The sequence below is a fragment of the Quercus robur genome, chromosome 3 (genome assembly GCF_932294415.1).
Source record: "Quercus robur chromosome 3, dhQueRobu3.1, whole genome shotgun sequence".
Taxonomy (NCBI): Eukaryota; Viridiplantae; Streptophyta; class Magnoliopsida; order Fagales; family Fagaceae; genus Quercus; species Quercus robur.
Window position 1 is genome coordinate 880,579 of NC_065536.1, and position 25,504 is coordinate 906,082.

The 25,504-nt window shown below is 39.4% G+C and overlaps 2 protein-coding genes across 2 annotated transcripts; both read left to right on the forward strand.

Annotated features, from left to right (window-relative positions):
- Nucleotides 1-12,022: 12,022 nt before the first annotated feature.
- LOC126716499 (uncharacterized) lies at nt 12,023-13,460 on the forward strand. The gene is made up of 4 exons (XM_050417320.1): nt 12,023-12,062; nt 12,143-12,322; nt 12,396-12,793; nt 12,877-13,460. Exons 1-4 carry the CDS (start codon nt 12,023-12,025, stop codon nt 13,408-13,410), a joined length of 1,152 nt encoding a protein of 383 aa, XP_050273277.1. The 3' UTR covers nt 13,411-13,460.
- Nucleotides 13,461-21,082: 7,622 nt separating this feature from the next.
- On the forward strand, nt 21,083-23,612 carry LOC126716596 (putative receptor protein kinase ZmPK1). The gene has a single exon (XM_050417431.1). It carries the CDS (start codon nt 21,094-21,096, stop codon nt 23,488-23,490), a length of 2,397 nt encoding a protein of 798 aa, XP_050273388.1. The 5' UTR covers nt 21,083-21,093; the 3' UTR covers nt 23,491-23,612.
- Nucleotides 23,613-25,504: the final 1,892 nt, after the last annotated feature.

Here is a 25,504-nt window from a genome sequence, read left to right on the forward strand (position 1 = left end):
CATTATTCAGCTTATTTTTACTATTATTTATAAGTTTCACTGTATTTTTTGGTACTATTCATGAGTCTCACTATACTATTTCAACTAACTTTTATCTTTATATACAGTACTTTTAGTAATAAGTTTTCAGTTTCAACAAAATAAGTGGTATCCAAACAGACCCTCAATCATGTTATTTATGTTGAAATCTATTTAGTGGAATCCTATCCACACAAGACTTCAACTAAAGTTTAATTTGGTCCAGACAATTTCATGCCAATACATGCGTAACACCAGACAAAATTTCACTGCTCAAGACTGATGTTTGAAATTGCCTAGGGAAACTGGAATGCAATTGTATATTGGCATGTGCATATCAAACCGAGAATTGAGAATGAAAAAAAAAAAAAAAAAAAACCTCTTAATTAATTACCAAATAATATATAAATTCTTAACAATTCTACACCAAGCCACACGACTAGCTTCTAACATCATTTACAGTAGAGTTGAGAGATCGAACTCAGATCGACCATGTTTATCTTTACATGGTTATATATGTTATTGGAGTTTAGAATGGTAGCCACTAGCCAGTTGCCAAGCTCTTTCTGGGAGATCCGTTTGATACCATATTTTTCTGGGCCATGGAATATCATAATGAATAGATCGAATTTTTTTAAGGTCATCTATTAACCATATTATTTGTTTTATGTCAGACAACAATCTTCTTATTTTGTACCAGTTATAAAACCGATACCATGGCTCCTCTTAATTAATTCCAATTTATTTTGGTGTGTTTTGGTCAATTTCAACTTGTATTGGGATTTCACGTGTAATGACTGATATGATTTTGTTCATTCTCTAAATGTGATAAGAGAGAAATTTATAAGAAAAAAAATTGGTAGATTATTAATGACAGATAAAAAAGTGTTGTAAGTATTGAGTCTAGATAAGAACTAATATAACCTTGCCTACTCAATTTTTCTATGGTTTTTTTTTTTGGTGTTTGTAACTTAGCTCGTGTGTACAAACGAAGTGAGACTTCAAATTTTCATCATAAAATATGAGTTTTATTTTATATTTTTAATGAAATGAGTGGTCCCCCTTTTTTTCTATTGTTTTCTTAATTTCTCTTCTCTCATTATTTTTTTGTTGTATTTGATATTGTATGAAATAATTTATTATTTAATATATTTTTTTTTGGTCACATATTTGAATATATTTATTATAGATATTTATAAAAAAATAAAAATTGTGGTAATTCCTTCAGGGAATGTTGTAATATTGTTTTGTAATCAGAACATAATTGATTACTTGGGTAAATATATTAAGAAAAGAACAAGAGTATTGAGGACTACACAATAATTTTCCACCTACTAGACTATCAGTTATCAGTTATACCATCATTATTCACGCGGAAAGAATAGTCTCGACATCATATTATAAATCAACTTGTCCACTTGAACCAATTATGTCAGTTATCACATTCTTTTGTAATAACTTTTTTATTATATTCTTTTGAAAATCACTCACACTCGTTCTCCCTCTCTGCTACAATGGGCAACACGAATCTTTGCACCACAGTCCTACCATGTTTAACTTTCACAACTCTTTACCTCGCCTCCTTGCTGCTCCACAAGTGGTTCGATCGATCAAGTCTAATTTTCGATCGATCGAGCCTTGCAGATTTAGTCCAATAAATTCTGCAATCAGTCGATTCTAATTTTACAAATAAACATACTTTGAGCAAGCCTAAACCTAGACTCTATGTTTTGATCATAGTTTGCCAACATAATACAAATTGAAGTTCCAATATATTAATTCCAAAAGTTTTAGAACCTAACAATATGCTCAATCTTTCCAATAACATTTGCACTGGACACATCCCATCATCTTTAGCAAATCTCAGAAAGCAAGAATCATTAGACCTTTCTCAAAATAGGCTATCAGGAGAGATTCCACAACAGTTAGCAGAATTTACTTTCCTCGAATGGTTCAATGTTTCTCATAACAATCTCACTGGCTCTATACCACACGGGAAACAATTTGACACATTTGAAAACAATTCATTTGAGGGAAATTTAGGCTTGAGTGGGAATCCATTATCAAAGAAATATTGGAATTCTGATTCTTCACCACCTTTACCAATAGTGTCTGGAAAAAAGTCATGATTCTACTGGGTCTCTCTTTGAATTTGGTTGGAAAATAGTTTTGATTGGTTATGGATTTGGACTAATCGTTGGAGTGATAATTGGCAACATTGTGGCAACAAGAAAGCGGGATTGGTTGATGAAGACCTTTGGAATGAGGCAACGGGTACAAAAAAGGTGAGGAGAGGGACATAGAAATTGAGCATGCATCTTGAAGATATAAATATACACTTACTTTTATAGTGGTGTTATGCTTATATCATGTAGCGAACTTACTATATAATAAAACTTGTGCTTAACGCATTATATTTATGATTGCAATAACAACATGCTCTTCCCTTTTTTCCTCTTTATATTTTCTATTTCATTTTTTCTCTTTATTACATGAACAATCCGTCAATCCCTTTTTCCCGTTTATTTTGTACACTTAAAACTTCTTAACCCAACTAACAATGAATTGGCAACACACTACTATAAGAATATTGGAAATTTTAACCTAATTCTATTATATATCTAACGATGTCACAACAAATATGTATATATATATATATATATATATATTGGTGTCAATGTTCGCTACAATTGAGTCCAACAAGTCAATAACATATCCTAAAATGCTCAAGATTAAAGAAAAGTTTTATGGATTAGCTCTTGCTATAGGGTTTTTTTCTTGTGTAAATTAACACAGAAAATTTACAATATTTCTTATTTGATGAAATGCAAATTTTTATAAAACATAGCAAATACCAGATACAAGAACAGAGCAGGACTCGCAAACTTATAGAAACAGAGTTTACAAAAACAGGAGGGCCATGCCCCAAATCAAAAAGACCTGTAACAGCGGAAGTAAGAGACCAGCAGACGTATTAAACAGTGTTTCCAAGCAATTATAAGCCGGACTATATAATAGCGTTATGTACTTCATCATATACCCTCAATATGATGGTTTTTTCACATCATGATTGTATTAATTGATGAAGGGTTATAATCCTTTATAAAGAAAGATACAATTGTCCAAACTCCAAAGGTTGTGACTCTTATGAAAGGATGCATGCGCAAACATTTGTCATATTATATATATATATATATATATATATATATTCAGGTCATTCTAAATTCCCATGTATTACAACAAGTCTATACATTCTAAGCATTTCCAATATTTATGCATTTTGCGCAAACATGCAATATTATACTTCGAATTAATTCATAATCTAGGGTTTGTGCGCACTTTCAAAATTTGATTATTTCTCTGGCCACTATTTTTGTTTTTGGTTAACACAAGTGGCTAGTTCCTTAATTTCGTGTCCCTTTGGATTGAGGGGGCGAGAGGGAGAGTAGAGTAGATAAGAATTGGCTCAAAATTAACCTATTTTCAGCTAACTCAACTCTATTCTCCTCCACTCCCCCTCAATCCAAACAAGTCATTCTTTTTTCTTTCACATCCTATTCTTTTTGTTATTATCGTGGGCACTTTTATTGGAAACATCCTCCCACACCGATCGAATATTAGTCTCAACATTTTAATAAACACACTGTATCAAAAATATTAATCAATGGTCTCAAAAATGAAAAACAAAACAAAAAATCCCTCAAGTTCTATTCCAAATCTCCAGGACAAGCCAATGTACATAGAATATATGTTCGATTTAAAATCCTCTCCATTGTGTGTGTGTTTGTTTCTTAAAAAAAATTTCGATTTAAAATATAAGGCTAGCTAATAAACAATTCATAAAGAGGACATGTCCCTGATATCCCACTAAACAAGGCCAATATTGACCTTAATATTTACTACTTTGACTAGACTTTTGCTAGTGCCGATTTACCCAACCCACTTTTATTCTTTTGGCTGAATATTTACCCAATCAATTAGGCTTCGTTTGGGAGTTCACAAGAGAATAGAATGGAATGAAATGAAATGATCATGAGGGAATGGAAAGGAATGTAATGTATTTAAGTAAGGGAATGAAATGGAAAAGAATGGAATGGAATAGAATTAAGTAACCTTGATTGGATGTTTTAAAATAAAGAAATGGAATTGAATGAAAATGAATAGACTGTAAGTAATATTGTTTGAGAGTAACATAGAGGAAATGGAATGAACTAATTTTATGACTATATTACTATTAGATCCCTATTTTAAAATAATAAATGGTTGAATATATAGGGGTATTTTGGGAGTTTTAGTAAAAAATTCATTAAATATAATTTTATTCTCTCCCATTCCTCCCAATTTCGGGGGGAATGAAAAATTGAGGTTTTAAGGGTATAGAGAGGAATGAGTATTTCTTTTTACACATTCCATTCCCTCCCATTTAAACTCCCAAACAAGGGAATGAGTTTTCTCTTTCTTCCATTAAAACTCTCAAACAAGGAAAGGGAAGAATATTCTAAAATTATTATTTTCATTTCTTTCCATTCTATTTCATTCCCTCCTCCCAAACGAGACCTTAGGAAGTCTCCATAATCCATCCATATTCTGCCCTCGCATAAATAACTTTTTTTTTTTTCAACTTTTGTTATATATTAAACAAATCCCTGGGAAATTCTAATTATAAATAAAAATAAAAGATTTAACATAGAGGGAATGGAATTGAATGAAATAATTTTATGACTATATTACTATTAGATCTCTATTTTAAAATAAAGGGTTGAATATATAGGGGTATTTTGGGAGTTTTAGTAAAAAATTCATTGAATATAATTTTATTCTCTCCCATTCCTCCCAATTTCGGGGGAATGAAAAATTGAGGTTTTAAGAGTATAGAGAGGAATGAGTGTTTCCTCTTACACATTTCATTCCCTCCCATTTAAACTCCCAAACAAGGAAATAAGTTTTCTCTTCCTTCCATTAAAACTCTCAAACAAGGAAAGAGAAGAATATTATAAAATTATTCTTTTCATTTCTTTCCATTTTATTTCATTCCCTCCTCCCAAACAAGACCTTAGGAAGTCTCCATAATCCATCCATATTCTACCCTCGCATAAATAACTTTTTATTTTTATTTTTCAACTTTTGTTATATATTAAACAAATCCCCGGGAAATTCTAATTATAAATAAAAATAAAAGATCTAAAGGGCCTCTTGTGGGTTTTTGTCCCACGTTAAAGGAAGATGTTAGATATTGGTTTTATAAGGGCACTTTTATTTTATTAAAAAATATAATAAAATAGAAAGTCTCTGATCATCTCTCCTAGTGTCCCACATTATTCAAAAAGTATGAGATTTATGATATGACCTTTTTATATGCTTATGCATAACTTTTAAAAATGCCATTGTTAGTGGCGGAGCCACGAAATTTCTCAAGGAGACCAAGTTAAATCTAACAAAATTATTAAAGGAAGAATTAAGATTTTGTTAGCATTTGGGAGAGCCATGGGCAGAGGAAATGGACCAGATGAGGTTTTTTATCATACCAAATTTATTATTTTTGGGTATTTATATTAATTTCGCTTGATTGGGTTTGACTTTTTTTGGATTAGTTAAAAAATTTGTTCAGCCAATTCTAAAATCTAAATTTTCAAGGGGTCTAGTGATAAAATTTTTGTTTAATTTGTGATTTTTTTTATTATTAGTGTTAAAGGAAAAATACTTTTATAAACTTTTAGTGTAAAACTTAGATACAATTCTTTGAGTGCAGTACATTAAATTCTCCCATTAATAAGTGAACTTTTTGTGTAGAAAATGGAATGTTTTGGTTGTTTGTTATTGTCGCTAATCTATCACATTTGTTTTCTATTCAAATAATTAAGAATGAAATTTTGATGTTTGTCACATTTATGTGTAAATCAACAAGGGCTGGAAAATTTGCATCCTTAGCTGCAATTGTGTTTGCCTTTTTTAGATTCATATTTTGTGCAATTTTATTTTTCTTAAATCAACGATTGTATTCTAGTACTTAATCAGATTATTTGACTCATGAAACTAATATATTCGCCATTTAATTTTTCTATTTTGGTGTTTCAACTCTGCTTGAAGCTATAAGAAATTAAGTTTAATTTGAAAGATATTATAAGCTTATAATATCTTTGAAAGGTTGTTTTTTTTTGTTTTTTGTTTTGTTTTGTTTTGTTTTTTTTTTTTTTTTTTTTTTTTTTTTTTTTTTATGTGGGATTTGAACATTGTATTTCTTTTTCTCTATAGAATAATACTATTGCTTAAAAAAATTACAATTCAAAATAGTCATAACGTTTTTTCTTTATGACACATGAAACACAAAGTCCAATCTTCCGTTAATTCGATGGAATAGTTCATCACATAATTTTGTAAGAAAAAGGGTGCATAAGTTTTTCTCTTTATACTATACATCAAATTGATTCCGTATATATGCTTATTACTGAATTTTGGCATCTAGAATCTAGATGATGATCCTTCCCCTCAAAATCTGAGGCCCCATCATCAAGACACAGCAAGGGAGGACAAAATTGGCCAATGCCCTTTTCTCAAAATTGAGTTTAAAAAAAAAAAAAAAATTTTGGAACCCTATAGTAGCGTTTTAAGTAGCCTATAATGACGTTTTAAGGACCTATAGTGGCGTTTTAGAACTCGACCTCCCTGAAATTGAGTTATAGGCAATTTTTTTACCTATAACTCGAGTTCAGGAGGCCAAGTTCCAAAATGCCATTATAGGTCCTTAAAACATCACTACAGGATCCTTAAAAACGCCACTATAGGGTTTAACTCGATTTTGAGTAAATCGAGTTTTAAAAGAAGGGCATTTCCTTAATTAGTTTGGGAAGAGGGACATAAGGCTATATAATTTGGGTGAAAAGAGCATTGGTCAATTTTGTCCCAGCAAGTGATCAAACTCAAATTAAACTCAATCGGAAAACAAAATAACAACCTCATTGAAATGAGGAAGCAGCCAAAATCTGAGCATGGACCATGCTCATGAAAGCGTAGCGTTTTTGTAATTAATTTCTAATCATGTAATCATTGTATTGTTTCTTTGTCTTTGCCCTAATGTATTGGGAATACTAGGATGCCTTCATAACCCGTGCCGCATGCAATATGTTAACATATACTATTGTCCTTTTCTTTCTTCTCAGTGAATGAAACTTTTTTTCCTTAAAAAATAATTATTCACTAGTGGAGATGCACGGGATTCACGGTAAACGATAGTACATTTATCTATTATTGTATAAGATACTATAATCCAAACGTTTCTCAAGACTTACCAATCAAAAGATACAGCTGAATAAAGAAGATCCAAGCATCACATAAAATCTTAGCTAATTCAAATATTTTAAAAAGATATGGTCAGGTTAATGAATGACCAGCAATTGATTTTGTTATATATGAAAAATAAAATTTTATAGTGTTTGTGGATTCTAGTTAACTCAACTGGTAAAATTTATGTTGAGAAGTGACAGAAGGTGTCTCTTGCATAGAAAATTTGTCTTTTCTATTATCTCCCCAGCATTAATTGGTCTTTCTTATTATCTACCTAGCCTTATTATTATCTTCCCAACACTAATTACGGTGTTTCCTATTATCTCCCCAACCAAATATTAATTGGTCTTTCCTATTATCTCCTCAACTAGACATAGCAAAACGGATCAGAATTTTTTGACCCAACCCGTTTGACCCGCAACCCGATTGACCGGTTTAAAAATGACCCATTTTGGCCCGCGACCCGATTAACCTGACCCAAACCCGACCTGACCCATCCGTTTTGTCACGTCTACCAACGTTGAGTAGATTGAGATTGAGGTGTAATTCTTATAAAATATTTACTTATTCTTCTTTACTTAATATATTATGTACTCCATTATAATTTGTCATTCTTTATTTGCCATCTTCATTTTCTCTTCCTACTTTAAACAAATTGAAGATTATACCAAGATTAGCTTCTAGAAAGCTGGAACAAGAGTTGCACCAAATTTGGGTATAGGAATGGCAATTTATATCCGACCCACGGATACCCAGTCTGGCCCGACCCTAATGGGTCGGATTTTACCCGGCCCGATAAATTATAGGGTCGGGTATGGGTTTTAAAATAATAATAAAAAAAAAAAACCCAAAGCGAGTCTGAGTCGGGTCCGGTTTTTATGCATACCTAGCCCAAACCAGACCCGTATGCACATAATATATTAAAAAAAAGTTTAAGACCCTAGTAGTGTAAATACTCTCTTTTCCTTTCAGATTTAATTTTCTAAAAACTAAACCTAACACTCACCTCTTAGCTGCCCCCTTTCTCTCTCTCTCTCTCAAGCTCTCACCGCCGGCCACCCTCCCTCGCCCTCAGATGCTCCCCTCACGGTCACGGCCTCACTCAGCTTCACGGCCCTACGATCTAGTTTCGTGTCACGCTCCACTCACGACGTCACTCCGCCTCGCCGCCCCTTATCTCTCTCACTCTCACTCTCGTATTCTCTCAGCCACCCCTCACTTAGTCACCTCATTCTCATTCACTCACCAACCCACCCTCACCCTCACTCTCATCACATGGTGGTTGTTGTTTTTCACGGAGCATAGGATTGTTAGATCGGAGAGAGATTTGTATTTTCTGTTTATGATTTGTGTGTGTGTGTGTTTTTTTTTTTTTTTTTTTAATTTTATGAGTGAAGAGTCTGTATTAGCAAAGAAGATTAAAAAAAAAAAAAAAAAGCTGATTTGTGTTTATGTTTGGGTTTGTTATTTGTGTTTCTGAATCTGTGGCTGTGAATCTTGTGATTTATGGATGTAAATTTTTTATTTTTTTATGATTGGGTCGTATTGGGCCACGACTTTTGATTAGGTTCAGAAACGGTTGGACGGGACCCGCGAGGCCCGTGAAGCCTGACGGGGCAGGTTTGGAGTTTTTTTAAAAAAAACCCGTTTATTAAACAGGCTGGGTTCAGGTAAGGGTAAAGACCCATGGGTCAGGTTTGGGCATAAAAAAACCCAACCCGAACCTGACCCTTTGCCATTCCTATTTGGGTATCAAGTGTTTAATGGTAATTGGCAAGTGGTAATAGTATCACCAATGAGAATTTAATCATAGTTAAGGAACTTAGGAACAATTGATAGATTGCATCTATTTCAAAAAAAACTTGTTTGAAAAATATGGGTCAACTCGACCCAACTCGACCCGCAACCCGATTGACCTGTTAAAAAATGACCCGTTTTGATCTGCAACCCGATTGACCTGCAAACCTGATTGACTCGACCCGAACCCAACCTAACCAACCCGTTTTGCCATGTCTATCCCCAACCCAACACTAATATTGCGGTTTTTCCTAGTTATTTTGTTCTCTTGCAAATCAGGCTTGCGGTCCCTTTATATAGGCCTAGCTACCAGTCAACAACTAACTGTAAAACAAAAGGCAATTTTTGGGTTGAGTTTTACAAAAGATTTGAGAGAAATTCTCTATTCCTTTGCCTACAAATCTAGTGATCTAGCTGACGCCTGACAAAGTCGTTCTTAAGATCGTGGATATATTTTATAATTGGTTTATGTGCACTAAATTCATAATCTAGGGTTTGTGTGCACTTTCCAAATTTGATTATTTCTTTTTCTACTAACAAATAATTTTTTTTTGTTGACAATTTATTCATTAATTTCCTCATTGTTTCTCATCTTTGCCACTTCCTTTTCATATAAATCATATGATGGTCAATATACTTTTATTATAAACATCATCCCACATTAATTGAATACTTGTCCCACCATTTTGATCAACACGCTATATATATTTTTAGGTCATGTTAATGTGTTCTTATAGGGCAATTGTTAATAAATTATTTTAAGAAATTTTTTACGCAACTTTTATAGAAAATATAAACAGCTGTTAAAAAAATTTAATTACTTTATTATTTTTTTCATAAAATATTTCTAAAAATAGTTTCTAAACCAATACTCCTAGAACATACATTAACTTTTTCCTAAATTTTTAGCTCTGGATCAAAATTATTCATCATGGTCTCAAAAATGATAAGATAACAAAAGACGCCCCAAAATGATAGGTTAATGTAAATAGAATCCATGTTCCAAGTGCAATTTAAGATAAACGCCTAGCTAATAAACAATACTTAATTAAACAAGACATCTCCCTAATCTTCCCTCTAAACAAGACCATAATTGGTCTTAATACTTAGTGCTTTGACTGATGACGTCGTAAATTGTCACCAATAGGTCACACCGTACTCGCGACTCGAATCGAACCTGCACGACAAGAACAATCGACAGACGTCCTTCAGGGAGCACCGGTGTGGTGCCGGCCAAAGGTTCTCCGACGGTTAAGTTAGAATTGTTCTGTTTTACTTAGAGCGTTAGAGAGGGTCAATTAAAGCGTACCTCGATTTCTGGGGGTATTATGCCTTTTATAGTGTTAAAGGGTTGACTTTTCCTTTTTGGTTTCCACATCTTTTCAATGTGGGACTCTACTCCCAATTCTCCTAAGCGTGGTGAGCAAGGATCCCCATTTCCGGATCATGGGGTCTTTCTGGGCTATGGACGTTTCGGATCATGGGCCCTTACAATGTCAGTCAGTGATGGGCCTTCGAAGCTAGGACCATCATCACACAGGCCCAAGAGACCCAGTCCGTCAGGCCCATTAAGGTAAGCCATTAGGCCCAATATTTTATCATCTTCAGTTGCCCCCTTCACCCCAATGGTCCGTCACCTTTTGGGTCAAAGGATCAATGGGGTGACGGTCCTTACGTATGGGTATGACGGTCAATCTATAACGGAATCAGGCAAGATAGAACGACGGTTCCAGATGGGTCAACCCGTCATAGTAAGATTCATCCAGTTGACGGAGACATGACGGGTACAAGTCTGCTGTTACGTACGGACAGGCTGTCAGCATTTATTACGCATGCCACGTGTCGCTCTCTGAATGGTCGTTGTATGGGATCGAAGTGTCGCTTCGTCTTCCGTGCACCTCATATATATATAAGGCGCCTCACTCTCTCATTTTTCAATTTTCACTCAGAAAACATTTGTCAGAGCGAAGCCGTCAGCCTTGTCAGAGCAGCCCGTCGAGGACAAATATCTGTTGATTACGCCAACCGTCACCTATCCTCTGCTAAGTTTGGTAAGTGCTTTTAATTTACTCTAGTCAAGTTACATTTCCGTCCATGCGTTGTTGTTAGGCTTTCCATACCCGTCAACACTTTCAAACCCGTCGGTCTTAGGTTTCATTGTCAATTGTAGGAAATGTCTAGTGCATCAAGTAACCAGTCGGTGGTTCGTGATGGGACGGAATACGAGGATGTATACCCGTCCGGTCATAAAGACCAAGAGAGCCCCGGCGAAAATAGGAGTCCGTCTGCCTCCTCTTCATCCTCAACAAATGAGGATGTGGAGATAGTCGAAGTAGAGGGTTCCGATGACGACGGGGATCAACCACTGGAGTCCGTTGTAGGCGCTGATGGACTAAGGCAGTTCATCATGTTGCCAGAGTGGACTGTGCATAGGTTTACATCCGTCATCAGGGAGAAACATTTCAGCACCTTCAGGACCAACTTCCAAATCCCAGACTATGTCTCCATCCGTCTACCATATGTGTCGGAGAAGTGTTATTACGAAGGGGTAGACGGTGTAGGAGTGTACGAGCAGGCATTGAAGGCTGGACTTCGATTCCCGCTTTCTACACTTCATAGGGAACTCTTGCAGTATCTGGGGTTGTCCGTCACCCAGATATCCCCTAACGCCTGGAGGGTCTTCATTGCCATGGAGATTCTTTACGGTGCAATGTCAAACGGGGAAAGGAAATTGACGGTCCGTGAATTTCTTCACTGTTACCGTCCAGACGAGATTTCTGGATCAAGGGGGATGTACAGTTTTGCCAGTCGGAGCCCCTTGTTGAAGGTGATCTTTGAGACCCCAGACTCAAATAGAGACTGGAAGAGTCGGTACTTCTTCCTGGAGGGTGACAGATGGATGAACCATCCAGGGGAGACGGAGTACATGCCCGTCGACACAACTTGGGCAGTTATAAATCAGACACGTATGCATCCGTCTAAATTTTGTACTGCCTTTCATATCCGTCCAGTTATATGTGTATATCTTGATCATTTTTCTTTGCAGGTAGACGGCACCCTCAAGTCAGCCTCGAGGAGTTTAGCTTCCTTGAAAAGGTTTGCAAGAAGACTACGCCGGAGGAAAGGACTTGGGCTAAGTTGGTGAACCCGAGGACCATACATTGGTACTGCGACGGTCCTGAGCCCTCCCAAGAAGCAATAAGATACGACGAGCGAGTTCATAGACGTAAGCCCGTCGACTTTACTTTGCCATTTACTTAGCTTTATTTTGTTTTAATTTCATCCGTCATTATTTACAGAGATGGATGACGCAAAGAGGAGAGCTTTGATCAAGTCCCAAGCCGTCAAGAAGAGGGAATCCGGCGAGGAGGTTCCTAAGGTGTCAGCTTCAGTCCCTAAGAGGAAACTGACGACAAAATCCGACCGTCCATTTAAGCAACCAAAGGTCTCTCTTGAACCTGTGGTTGGCTTAATGGCTGAGGGTAACAAGGCCGTCACCCCAGCGAAGCAGGGGAAGGGTAAGGGATTGATGACGGTCCCAGACGGTAAGCAAGAGAGACCTCCTTCCCTTCTCCGTGATGACTCCAAGTATGCATTGGAGAAGCTGTCGTCCATCATCACGGCAGAAGACTATGAAGACCTGGGAAACCATTCGACGGAGGCCATGGGGGAGACGGGCCTCTTTGCCGTCGCTCAGGTTGGTTATGTTTGTCAAATAAGTTTTTATTTTTCTTTCTTGTTGTTACTTACATTATGTGACGGTCTCTTTTCTATTTGCAGTCCTTGGTCATGATGAAGGGACTACTTGACCGGTGTCTCAACCGTGAGAGTACCTTGGACCGGGTGCGCGCGAAGGCGCAGCAGACGGAGGAAGAGCTCGGACAACTTCATAAATGGAGGTCCAAGATGGAGAAGAAGCTGGAGCTTTCTGAGCAGGCGAGGAAGGAGCTGGAGGAGAAGACGGCCACTTCGCTGACGGCCTTAGAGAATGAAGAGGCTGAGATCAAACAACTCAAAGAAGAGCTCCGTCAGGCGAAAGTGGCAGCCGTCGAGGAGTATCGATGCTCGGAGTCCTGTTTGGGCGAGCTGTCGGACTCCTTCCTTCAAGGCTTCGATGATTCTCTCCGTCAAGTCAAGAATGCTTATCCAGAGCTGGATTTGACAATGGTCAAACTTGAGGACCAAGCCCAGACTTCTGCCCTCCCCGTCGCCTCCGAAAATACGGAGGACCTTTTTGGCGACGGTGCTGCTCAAGGAGACGGAGAGTCCGCCCCGTCGAAGGATGTCCCAGTTGCTGAACCAAAGGAAGTTTAACGTCTATGTAATTCATTTTTTTTTTTTTTTTATTCACATTTTAAGACAATCCGTCCTCTTTAATTGTATTAAACATTTGCCTTTGGGGCTTTTTGCTTAATGTTCAGATATGCTTTTTATAATTGTTTGGTATTCTGTCTAAAGCTCCGTCTCCCTTCTTGAGGAAGGATTTTTGTGAGAATATTTGTCTGTGACACTCCGTCCGCATTGTAGACTTATTATCTTGTGTTGATTGAGCATTTACATCGTTGAGAATTTTCCTTTTCCGTCTGTTTTGAGAGGTTTATTAGGAGGACCGTCCACTTTGTGGCGTTGTACATCAATTTTAAACATATCGCGTATTTAATGGACTTGTAAAAATTTTGACGTAGTTATCTTCCGTCCACTTTGAGAACACGCTCTTCTATTATTTCCATCCACCTTGGGGACTTTATTTCATGTATTTCAACATCTTTGTGATCTGTCCACTTTGTGGACTGATTTCATCACCTTAGTGATCCGTCCACTTTATGGACTTATTTCATCACCTTAGCGTTCCGTCCACCTTGTGGACAAACGTTTCATCACCTTAGTGATCCGTCCGCTTTGTGGACTCGGATTTCGCGTCCGTCCATCCTGTGGACTTAAGGTTATCATCCGTGTAGGGTGATCCGTCGACGTTGTGGACTTAGGGTGATCGTCCCTGTAGGACGATCCGTCATCTTGTGGACTTCATATTGTATCCGTCCATCTTGTGGACTTAAGGTCATCGCTGTAGGATGATCCGTCCACCTTGTGGACTTAGGGTGATCGTCCTTGTAGGACGATCCGTCCATCTTGTGGACTTCATATTTTATCCGTCCATCTTGTGGATTTAGGGTTATCATCCTTGTAGGATGATCCGTCCACCTTGTGGACTTCATATCATATCCGTCCATCTTGTGGACTTAAGGTTATCATCCCTGTAGGACGATCCGTCCACTTTGTGGACTTAGGGTTATCATCCTTGTAGGATGATCCGTCCACCTTGTGGACTTCATATCATATCCGTCCATCTTGTGGACTTAAGGTTATCATCCCTGTAGGATGATCCGTCCACTTTGTGGACTTAGGGTTATCATCCCTGTAGTATGATCCGTCCACTTTGTGGACTTCTATTGTTTCCGTTAACTTTGTGGACAATTGCAATGACATACATTCAAGTAGAAGATCAAAATTGCATCTGATTATAGAAATGCGTAAAGGAAAAGTGCCTGCCCCCTTGGGCTTAAAAAAGGCACGACAATATTGTAGCAAAAATAGTTAAACAGTGCCAAAAAAAAAAGTTAATAATGCCAAAAAGTCTTAAAAGAGAAACTGGTTGTCGTGTCGCTATTACTGGTAGTATTTCCTCAAGTGCTCGGCATTCCACGGATGTGGTAGCTTTTCTCCGTCTATTGTCTCCAGGTGGTATGTTCCTTTCCTTCTCCACGACGTGACTCTGTAGGGTCCTTCCCAGTTGGGGCCGAGTTTTCCCTGTGCAGGGTCTCTAGTTGTACCCATGACCCTCCTGAGTACGAGGTCTCCTACTTGGAAGCTTCTTTGTCGGACCCGAGAGTTGAAATGTCTGGACATGCGATCCTGGTATCTAGCGATCCTCTATTCTGCTGCCGTCCTGACCTCATCTATAAGGTCCAGCTGTAGCCTCATGGATTCGTCATTCCTTCCCTCGTCGTGGTTGTGAACCCTGTAGCTTGTGAGCCCAATTTCTGCTGGGATGACTGCCTCGCTCCCGTATGTCAGTCGAAACGGTGTCTCTCCTGTCGGAGTCCTCGCCGTTGTCCTATACGCCCACAGTATGCTTGGCAATTCTTCTGGCCATATGCCCTTTGCCCCCTCGAGCCGAGTCTTGATAATCTTTAGCAGGGATCGGTTTGTGACCTCAACCTGACCGTTAGCCTGAGGATGGGCGGGTGATGAGTAGTGGTTTTTTATTCCTAGCTGTGTACAGAAATCACGGAAGGGGCCGTTATCGAACTGCCTCCCGTTATCTGAGACAAGGACTCTAGGAATACCAAACCTACATACTATGTTCCGCCAGACAAAACTTCTAATGTTCTTTTCTGTAATGGTGGCCAAGGCTTCCGCTTCTACCCATTTCGTGAAGTAATCAATACCCACTACCAAGAACTTTAGCTGCCTTATCGCCGTTGGGAAAGGTCCCATGATGTCCAGTCCCCACTGAGCGAACGGCCATGGAGTCGTTATGGGGGTTAGCTCTTCAGCTAGCTGTCCGATAAAATTGCTGAACCTCTGGCATTTGTCGCATCTTTTAACGTAGGACTCAGCATCCTTTTGCATGGTCGGCCAGTAATACCCAGCTCGTAACAGTTTGTGCACCAACGACTGCGACCCAGAATGATTCCCGCATATTCCTTCGTGTACTTCCCTCATCACGTAGTCTGCCTCTTCAACCCCGAGACATCTTAGGTAAGGACGGGAGAAACCTCTCTTGTAAAGAGTGTCTTTTATCAAGACGAACCTTGCCGCTCGGACTTTTAGCTTTCTCGCTGCCTCCTTCTCTTCAGGCAATATCCCGTCCTTTAAGTATGAAGCTATCGGCGTAGTCCAGTTTCTTTCAGAGCGTATCTCCTGCATGTTGTCGGGGTCTATTAGCGAAAAGATTTGAACAAAGGGAAGTACATTACCCGGTGTTATCATATGTTCTGCTGAAGCGGCTTTGGCTAGCCGATCGGCGGGCTCATTGTCTCCCCTGGGGATCTGGACGAACTTTGCTTTTAGCCCGTCGATTCTAGCCCTCACTTGATTAAGATATCTCTTCAACCTTTCCCCTTTGCATTCATAATCTCCGTTTACTTGATTGGTCACGACTTGAGAGTCGCAATGCACGACCACACTTTCAGCTCCGGCGGCTTTGGCTAGGTCGAGTCCTGCTGCTACCGCTTCGTATTCTGCTTCATTGTTGGTAATGGGGAAGTCGAGACGGACCATACATTCAATCTCATCTCCTTCAGGTGACAACAATACTATGCCGGCTCCTCCAACTCGCTTATTGGATGATCCGTCGGTGTAGATGTTCCACTGGGGGGGTTCTTCTGCCCCCTTGTCCGCGTCATGCGTAAACTCTGCTATGAAGTCGGCTACAGCTTGTCCTTTAATGGCCACACGTGGACGGTACTTGATGTCAAACTCACTCAATTCTATTGCCCACAGCGTCAGTCGACCTGCGGCCTCAGGATTACTTAGTGCCCTTCGCAAGGGCTTGTCGGTCATTACGTTCACGGTGTGGGCTTGAAAGTAGGGCTTGAGCTTGCGAGCCGCCGTGACCAACGCAAAAGCGAGTTTCTCCATAGGTTGGTATCTTTCCTCGGCGCCGCGGAGCGCTCGGCTGGCGTAGTACACAGGCTTCTGTGCCCTGTCCTCCTCTCTTATTAAGGCCGCGCTGACGGCCGCAGTGGAGACAGCCAAATAGAGGAAGAGCTCTTCACCTGGTTGCGAGGGGCTCAGTAGAGGCGGTGAAGATAGATAGGTTTTTAACTCCTCGAAGGCTCGCTGACACTCGTTCGTCCACTCGAATGACTTTTTCAATGTTCGAAAGAAGGGTAAACATTTGTCCGTCGCTCTCGACACGAATCTATTCAATGCTGCTACCTTGCCGTTAAGGCTCTGTACATCCTTCACGTTTCTCGGGGGGGCCATCTCCATTATGGCTCGGATTTTGTCCGGGTTAGCTTCAATCCCCCTTTGAGATACCATGAACCCTAGGAATTTGCCTGCCGTTACACCGAATGCGCACTTTCCTGGATTGAGTTTCATGTTGTAGGATCGAAGTGTGCCGAATGTTTCCTTGAGATCTTCCAAGTGATCTTCCTCCTTCCGGCTCTTCACCAGCATGTCGTCGACATAAACTTGGACATTCCTCCCGATTTGCTGTGCGAACATCTTGTTCATTAGTCTCTGGTATGTTGCCCCTGCATTCTTCAGACCGAATGGCTTTACTTTGTAGCAGAAGAGTCCTTGACTGGTTACAAACGAAGTCTTCTCCTGGTCGTCCTCGTGCATGCGGATCTGGTTATAACCCGAGAAAGCATCCATGAAGCTTAGCAATTGGTGTTGAGCCGTCGAGTCCACTAGGATGTCGACCCTTGGAAGGGGATAGCTATCTTTGGGGCATGCTTTGTTAAGATCGGTGAAGTCCACGCACATCCGCCATTTGCCACTCGTTTTCTTTACCATTACCACATTCGCCAGCCAATCGGGGTAGTAGACTTCCCTGATGAAGCTTGCCTTTTGGAGTTTGCGGACCTCTTCCGCTATTGCTTGGTCTCGTTCCGGGGCGAATACTCTCTTCTTTTGTCGGACGGGTGGGAACGAGGGCAACACATTCAACTTATGTACCATGACCGAGGGATCGATTCCTGGCATATCGTCATGGCTCCAGGCGAACACATCCTTATTGCTTCTCAAGAAAGCTACGAGCTCTTGACGGATTGCGGGTTTGGCAAGCGTTCCGATCCTGGTGGTTCGGTCTGGATTGGAACTGTCGAGAGTTATCTCCTCTAGCTTCTCTGTAGGTTCTGCCGTCGTTCGGTGTTCTTCTATGTTCAAGGCTTGGATTTGGTCTTCCACCTCCATCATAGCTACGTAGCATTCTCGTGTGGCAATTTGACTTCCGCGTAGCTCTCCTACCCCGTACTCTGTTGGAAACTTGATCATCAAGTGGTAAGTTGATGTTGCCGCCTTCCACGAGTTGAGCGTGGGTCGCCCAATAATAGCGTTGTAGGCTGACGAGCAATCGACCACCAAGAATGTTACGTCCTTGGTGATTTGTTGTGGGTAATCTCCTACTGTCACCGATAACGTGACTGCGCCCAAAGGGAATATTCTACTCCCTCCGAAACCAACGAGCGGGGCGTTTGTTGGTATCAGCAGCTCCCTATCAATCCTCATTTGTTGGAACGCCGGATAATACAAGATGTCGGCCGAACTACCGTTGTCGACCAACACTCGGTGGATGTTGTAGTCGCCTGCCCGCAAGGTGACGACGAGGGCATCGTCGTGTGGATGGTGTAAGCGCCTTGCATCCTCTTCCGAGAACCCGATAATGGGGCCTTCCCTTCTTGCCATCTTTGGCACTGTACCCGCCAACTGGACATTCTGTACCATCCGAAGATATGTTTTACGAGCCTTTTTTGACGATCCGGCCGCACCTGTTCCTCCAATTATCATCCTTATGTCCCCCAATGGGGGCCTCGGTCGCTCGTTCTCTCGACGGGGGTGTTGTTCTTGCGGGGGTTGATCCGTTCTCTCCTTACTGACGAACTTCTTCAATTTCCCTTGTCGGATAAGGGTTTCGATTTGTTGCTTCAAATCATAGCAGTCGGCCGTGTCGTGACCATGGTCAAGGTGGAAGCGGCAATATTTGTCTCTGGACCTTTTGTTGGGATCACTCTTCAGCTTTCCCGGAAACGTCAGGGATCCTTCGTCCTTAATCTGCATTAGGACTTGGTCTATCGGGGCGGTCAACGGAGTGAAACTTGTGAACCGTCCGCCCATTGGTTTCGGACGTCTGTCCTCCCTCCGATCTCCCATCCGTCCTCTCTTCCGCCCCTGGTCCTGTCGGGGGTCCTCTTGTCTGTCCCTTTTCTTGGGTCTGTCTTCTCGGGCTAACAGTGCATCTTCAGCGTTCATATACTTGGTGGCCTTGTAAAGCACCTCTGACATGGTCTTTGGGTCGTTTTTGTATAGGGAGAACAAAAACTTACCCCCCTTCAGCCCGTTCGTGAACGCTGCCACCAATATCTTGTCGTCGGCTTCGTCGATCGAGAGCGCTTCTTTATTGAAGCGTGATATGTAGGCCCGTAACGTCTCCTCCTCTCTCTGCTTGATATTCATTAAACAAGCTGTGGACTTCTTATACCGATGTCCTCCGATGAAGTGCGTAGTGAACTGAGCGCTCAGCTCCTTGAAGGTGCCGATGGAGTTTGGTGTTAGTCGGCTGAACCAAATCCTTGCCGCGCCCTTCAGGGTTGTAGGGAATGCCCTACACATAATTGCGTCTGCCACTCCCTGAAGGTGCATCAGGGTCTTGAAGGTCTCTAGGTGATCGAGGGGATCCTTGATTCCGTCATAACTGTCCATACTCGGCATGCGGAACTTACTCGGCAGGGGGAAGGAATTGACGGACGCCGTAAATGGCGAGTCAGTCCGGTTGACAAGGTCGTCAAGATCGCTGGACACTCGCCCCTTGAGAGCGTTCATCAGGACTTCCATCTGTTCCTTCATCGCCTGCATCTCCGCGATGATGGGTTGTGGAGCTGTATCCGTCACTGATGGGATGCTAGCGTCCCGTCGCACTTGTTTGCTCGGGGCGTTACTCTCCTGTGGTCCGTCATTATTTCTCCTTTCCTCACTGTTCCCTTCTTGATCTTCTCCTTGGCTATTCACCGCCGCACTCTTTTGATTCAGCTGCTCTACCAGGTCGTGGTTTTGTTTGGTGAGGCGCTCCACGGCTGCGGCGAGCGTCTTGACCTGTCTCTCAAGGGCAGTCGTAGGGGCTTCTTCCTGGACGTCATTTGTGGTTGCCATCGAGCGTGTGAGTACCATGTAACTCTTTTGTCTAGGAAACGTCGATTTGTTCCCACAGACGGCGCCAACTGATGACGTCGTAAATTGTCACCAATAGGTCACACCGTACTCGCGACTCGAATCGAACCTGCACGACAAGAACAATCGACGGACGTCCTTCAGGGAGCACCGGTGTGGTGCCGGCCAAAGGTTCTCCGACGGTTAAGTTAGAATTGTTCTGTTTTACTTAGAGCGTTAGAGAGGGTTAATTAAAGCGTACCTCGATTTCTGGGGGTATTATGCCTTTTATAGTGTTAAAGGGTTGACTTTTCCTTTTTGGTTTCCACATCTTTTCAATGTGGGACTCTACTCCCAATTCTCCTAAGCGTGGTGAGCAAGGATCCCCATTTCCGGATCATGGGGTCTTTCTGGGCTATGGACGTTTCGGATCATGGGCCCTTACAATGTCAGTCAGTGATGGGCCTTCGAAGCTAGGACCATCATCACACAGGCCCAAGAGACCCAGTCCGTCAGGCCCATTAAGGTAAGCCATTAGGCCCAATATTTTATCATCTTCATTGACTATACTTGGTAGTGCTATTTTCCCCACCAATTAGAAAGTATCCATACCGTACGTGTTCAAATCTAACTCTTTTTCTCACTCTCTCAATCTAAATATGGATGAGAATATTATTGAAAGTAAAAAATGAGTCTTAATGTTACAATGAGGTACACCGTCAAACACAGCATTCTAACTGAAAGGGAAGATACTAATTAACTAACTAATCTAGCCGTAATGGTAACGGCTTAAAGTAAATCATGTCTTCAGTGCACAATTTCAGTTGTTTTGAGTATGCCTTGTGTGAAAGTGTTATTAACACTGCTTTATTTATTTATTCTATATATAGCAAAACACGCAAAAACCTAATACAAATCAATGCAAATTAACCATATAATAATAACAGTAAAACCAAAGGTGTTCAAAGTGTCATGGTCCAAGAGTCTTGTTCTGCACCACTAGGGGGGATGCAAAGGTTTTATTAGTTGAGCAATTTCTTTCCTCTATTAAATAATAAATATACGGTATATAGAAGATTTAACCAAAAGAAACATCTTGTTCAGCCTGTTGCATTTCTCATGGATATCTCAACTCCCTTCTTTCTTCTATGTCTGCTGCAAGCTCTTTCTTTATCTGCTTCATCTAAAACATCTGACACTCTCATAGGCACATCTCTGTCTGTTGAGAAACCAAGTGACAAGTTGGTTTCAGCAAATGGTGAATTCTCTGCAGGGTTTTACCCTGTTGGTGATAATGCTTTCTGCTTTGCCATATGGATGACAAAACCCTCTGTTCCCACAGTTGTTTGGATAGCAAACCGAGATGATCCTGTTGATGGAAAAGGTTCAAAGCTTTCAGTTTTGAAAGATGGCAAGCTTCACCTAACCGATTCAGCTGGTAGTGTCGTTTGGAAAACTAAAACAGAAGCCTTGACCACATCAGAGGCCTCCAATTTGCAACTACAGCTAATGAACACAGGCAATCTTGTGCTTTATAATTTCTCTAGTGTTGCCATGTGGCAAAGCTTTGATTCATCTACAGATACTCTTCTTCCTCAACAACTACTAACCTTTGGTACAAGCCTGATCTCAAATAGAGGCCAAGGTGTCCATTCTTCTGGCTACTATAAGCTCTTTTTCGATGAAGATAATGCACTCCACCTGCTTTTCCAAGGTCCAAAACTTTCAAGTCTCTACTGGCCAGACCCATCCCTTGAAGACATTTCAGATGCTGGGATTTCTATCTACAATACTAGTAGAGCTGCACTACTAGATGACTCAGGCTATTTCTGGTCATCTGACTCTTTAAAATTCTATGCAAAAGATTTTGGTACTGTGACTCAGAGACGATTAACGCTTGATCCTGATGGCAACCTTCGATTATACAGCCTGCAAGAGATGAATGGGAGTTGGGATTGGGTTGTAACATGGCAAGCCATCTCTGATCCTTGCAGGATTCATGGCATCTGTGGACCTAATGGTGTGTGTACTTGTGACCATGTCTCTGGCCGAAGATGCTTTTGCTTGCAAGGCTTCAAGATGAAAGATCATAGTGATTGGTCTTCTGGGTGCGAACCAGAATTTAGTATCTCTTGCGACCATCGAGATGAGTCTACTTTTATCCAACTTGCTCATGTTGAGTACTATGGCTCCGATATAGACTTCTTACAGAATCTTACCTTCCAGGATTGTCAAGAAGAATGCCTAAATAGGTGCAATTGCAAAGGGTTTCAATATAGATTTAACATGGAAGATGGTGGCTATAACTGTTACCCCAAGTCTCGGCTACTAAATGGACGCCGTTCACCAAATTTTGATGGAGATCTTTATTTGAGAGTACCAAAAGCTGGTATTTCCAATCACAAGCTGCCTGATGAAGAATTTAGACTGCAGTGTTCAAGCATTGTTTCTAAGCAAGAAAGAAGCACATATGAAAATAAGACGGTAAAGCTTTTGCTTTGGTTCGCCACAGCAGTGGGAGGTGTGGAGGTGAGTTGTATTGTCCTGGTTTGGTTTTTCTTGTTAAAAACTAGTAAACGTCCAGACTCCACTGCTCAAGGATACCTAGGCCTAACAACTAAATTCAAACGATTCACCTTTAATGAGCTAAGAAAAGCAACGCAAGGATTCAAAGAAGTGATTGGACAAGGAGCAGGAGGGATAGTATACAAAGGTGTATTGTCTGATCAACGAGTAGCAGCAATCAAGCGACTCAACGAAGCTAACCAAGGAGAAGCAGAGTTCCTTGCAGAAGTAAACACCATTGGGATGTTGAACCACATGTACTTGATAGAGATGTGGGGATATTGTGTAGAGGGAAAGCATAAGCTCTTGGTGTATGAATACATGGAGCATGGATCTTTAGCTGAAAATCTTAGTTCTAATTCACTTGATTGGATGAAAAGGTTTGAAATTGCAGTGGGTGCTGCTAAAGGCCTAGCTTATTTGCATGAAGAATGCTTAGAGTGGGTTTTACATTGTGATGTAAAGCCTCAGAATATACTCCTAAATGCTGACTATCAACCAAAAGTAGCAGATTTTGGTTTGTCTAAACTACAAAGTAGAAGTAAGATTGATCATTCAAGCTTCTCGAGAATGAGAGGAACCAGAGGTTATATGGCTCCAGAGTGGGTCTATAATCTTCCCATTACTTCTAAAGTTGATGTGTATAGTTATGGAATTGTGTTGTTGGAAATGGTAACTGGAAAAAGCCCAAATGTCATGCATACTGGGGACAATGGAGAAATAAGAGAGCATAAAAGGTTGGTCATGTTGGTAAGGGAGAATGTTAACATTGGAACAACTACAAAGAAGTCATGGATTGAAGAAATTATAGATCCCATGTTGACTAACAATTATGACAAGGCTAAGATGGAACTTCTAGTCAAAGTGGCTTTGCAATGTGTTGCAGAAGATAAGGATGAAAGACCCACCATGACTCAGGTGGTAGAGATGCTTATGAGCCATGAGGATTAAGGTTGTTGGGAAAGTAGTTTAGAAATTTTATGTACTAGAAAATACTTTTAACTTTTTCAATGTATTTTTCTTTTTCTTTTTTTGTAAAAATATAGATATGAGTGGACTGTAATAAATGTATTTATCCATCCTTCCTTAATCCTCATTGCACTACAGATTTTTTTATACACTGGTACACTTTTTTTTTTTTTTTTTTTTTTTGACACTTTAAAAGTGTTGTTGGAGGGGATAAGCCTGGGCCCTTTAAAGCCCAAGCCTATAGCATGGGCCTGGAGGATCTTTTTAGTCCAAGTCCATCAAGCATTGAGAAAGTTCACAAGGTTCGTGTCCAACCAATGACATGCTCGGTCCAAAACCCCATTTGTGACCCGAAGATGGGTTACAGCTTACAATTATGACAAAAAAATTATACATTTCTTAATTAAGTAATGATCAATTGATAAATTTATAATAAGTATATTAATAAATTAATTTTGAAAAATGATAAATCTCTAAGTGTTTTAAAATTATTAAGCTTATTATATTTGTAATGAATTTATTTAATCTCGAAATATCTCACTCGTTCATTTAGTTTTTTTTTTTTTTTTTTTTTTTTTTTTTTTTTTTTTTTTTTTTTTGAGAATCAGTTCATTTAGTTAATTATGAGTGACGTATGGTATCAACATACTGCTTTTTTTTTTCTTTTTTTTTTGGGATAAGGTATCAAGTATCAACATACCTTTTTTTATCTTTGTTTTCGGTGTAAAAGTTTGCTACAATAAAGTAAAATAACATAACCTATGATATAAATAGATAATGCCCGATAAAATGAACCACAAAGTTCTTTTACGATTAACAAATATCAGTCCTATATCCCATAGAAAAAAAAAGGTCCTATACCGTATAATGCATGAACACTATAATTTCTATTTTCCATTGTTTACTGTTTAGTATGCAGAAAAGGAATAACTATTCCATTGAAAATTTAAATCATCATTGGGTATTTTGTTGCATATTTATTATCAACAGATTCGTAATAGTTATTCTTTAACCCACGTAATAACTAAAACAATCCCTAAAAGTCATCTTTGGCTACAATTGACCAATATTAGTCTTATCAACTTCTATTATACAATGGAAATTAATATACATTTTTTTTTCTAATGTATAATTTTTAATTTCAAATATTTATCAGAATCAACCTTTTAGGAAACGTGTATTTAAAAATAAATAATAAAAAAAGCTTATGTTAAATATTTTCATAATAATCAAATTAAGCAAATGAAACTGTCAGTCATCAGAATTTAATATTTAGGGGAGATGTTCTTTTTCTCTTTTTCTTTTTTCCGTTTCTAATATGTATGGGAATAGTTATTTTAAATAAAGAATGATGATATTAATTATAGAATGGTTCAATCTATAAATATAGGCTGTTAAGAGAGAATTATAAAAAGTAAAATTAATTTTGTAAGGATAATTTTTGGGATATTTGATTGGAATTTGATTCCATTCCACCATCTTGTATTAATACAGATTCATGGTTTTATTAATGTGTTATTATCAAACAGATGAATAACAATAGTTATTCTTGTACAACTTCTTGTATCCATATTAATATTCAGTCCTAATTTTAAGTAATCATCATTCTAGTGTACCAAATGTGTCTTATGTTTTGGTATATTAAAGATAAAAGATAAAGTTATTTGAATTAGCTCTTTTTATTAAAAAAAAAAAAAATTGTGTAAATTAAAAACACAAAATTACAATATTTATAATAATGTACCTTATAAGTTGTAACAAATAAAATGGTTCCTTACCTACTTACCACAATCTGTTGACCAACTTGTACCTTTTGAAATTAGTAGAATATAGCTTGTGTTTATGTGTAATTTTTGTTTTCATTTGGGCAAGTACTATTTCACAACCCTAATTTTACTTTCTTGCATGCCTACTAATTAGGTGGCATAATATAAAGTTTAAAAAGTAATTCAATTGACATTTTTTTATGTTTTAAATGGAAATATTCAACATTCAA

Coding starts and splice junctions, on each gene's coding strand:
- LOC126716499 (XM_050417320.1), top strand. CDS start 12,023: ATGCCCGTCGACACAACTTGGGCAGTTATAAATCAGACAC. Junction 12,063..12,142: donor GGCAGTTATAAATCAGACAC/GTATGCATCCGT, acceptor TTTTCTTTGCAG/GTAGACGGCACCCTCAAGTC. Junction 12,794..12,876: donor GCCTCTTTGCCGTCGCTCAG/GTTGGTTATGTT, acceptor TTCTATTTGCAG/TCCTTGGTCATGATGAAGGG.
- LOC126716596 (XM_050417431.1), top strand. CDS start 21,094: ATGGATATCTCAACTCCCTTCTTTCTTCTATGTCTGCTGCAAGCTCTT.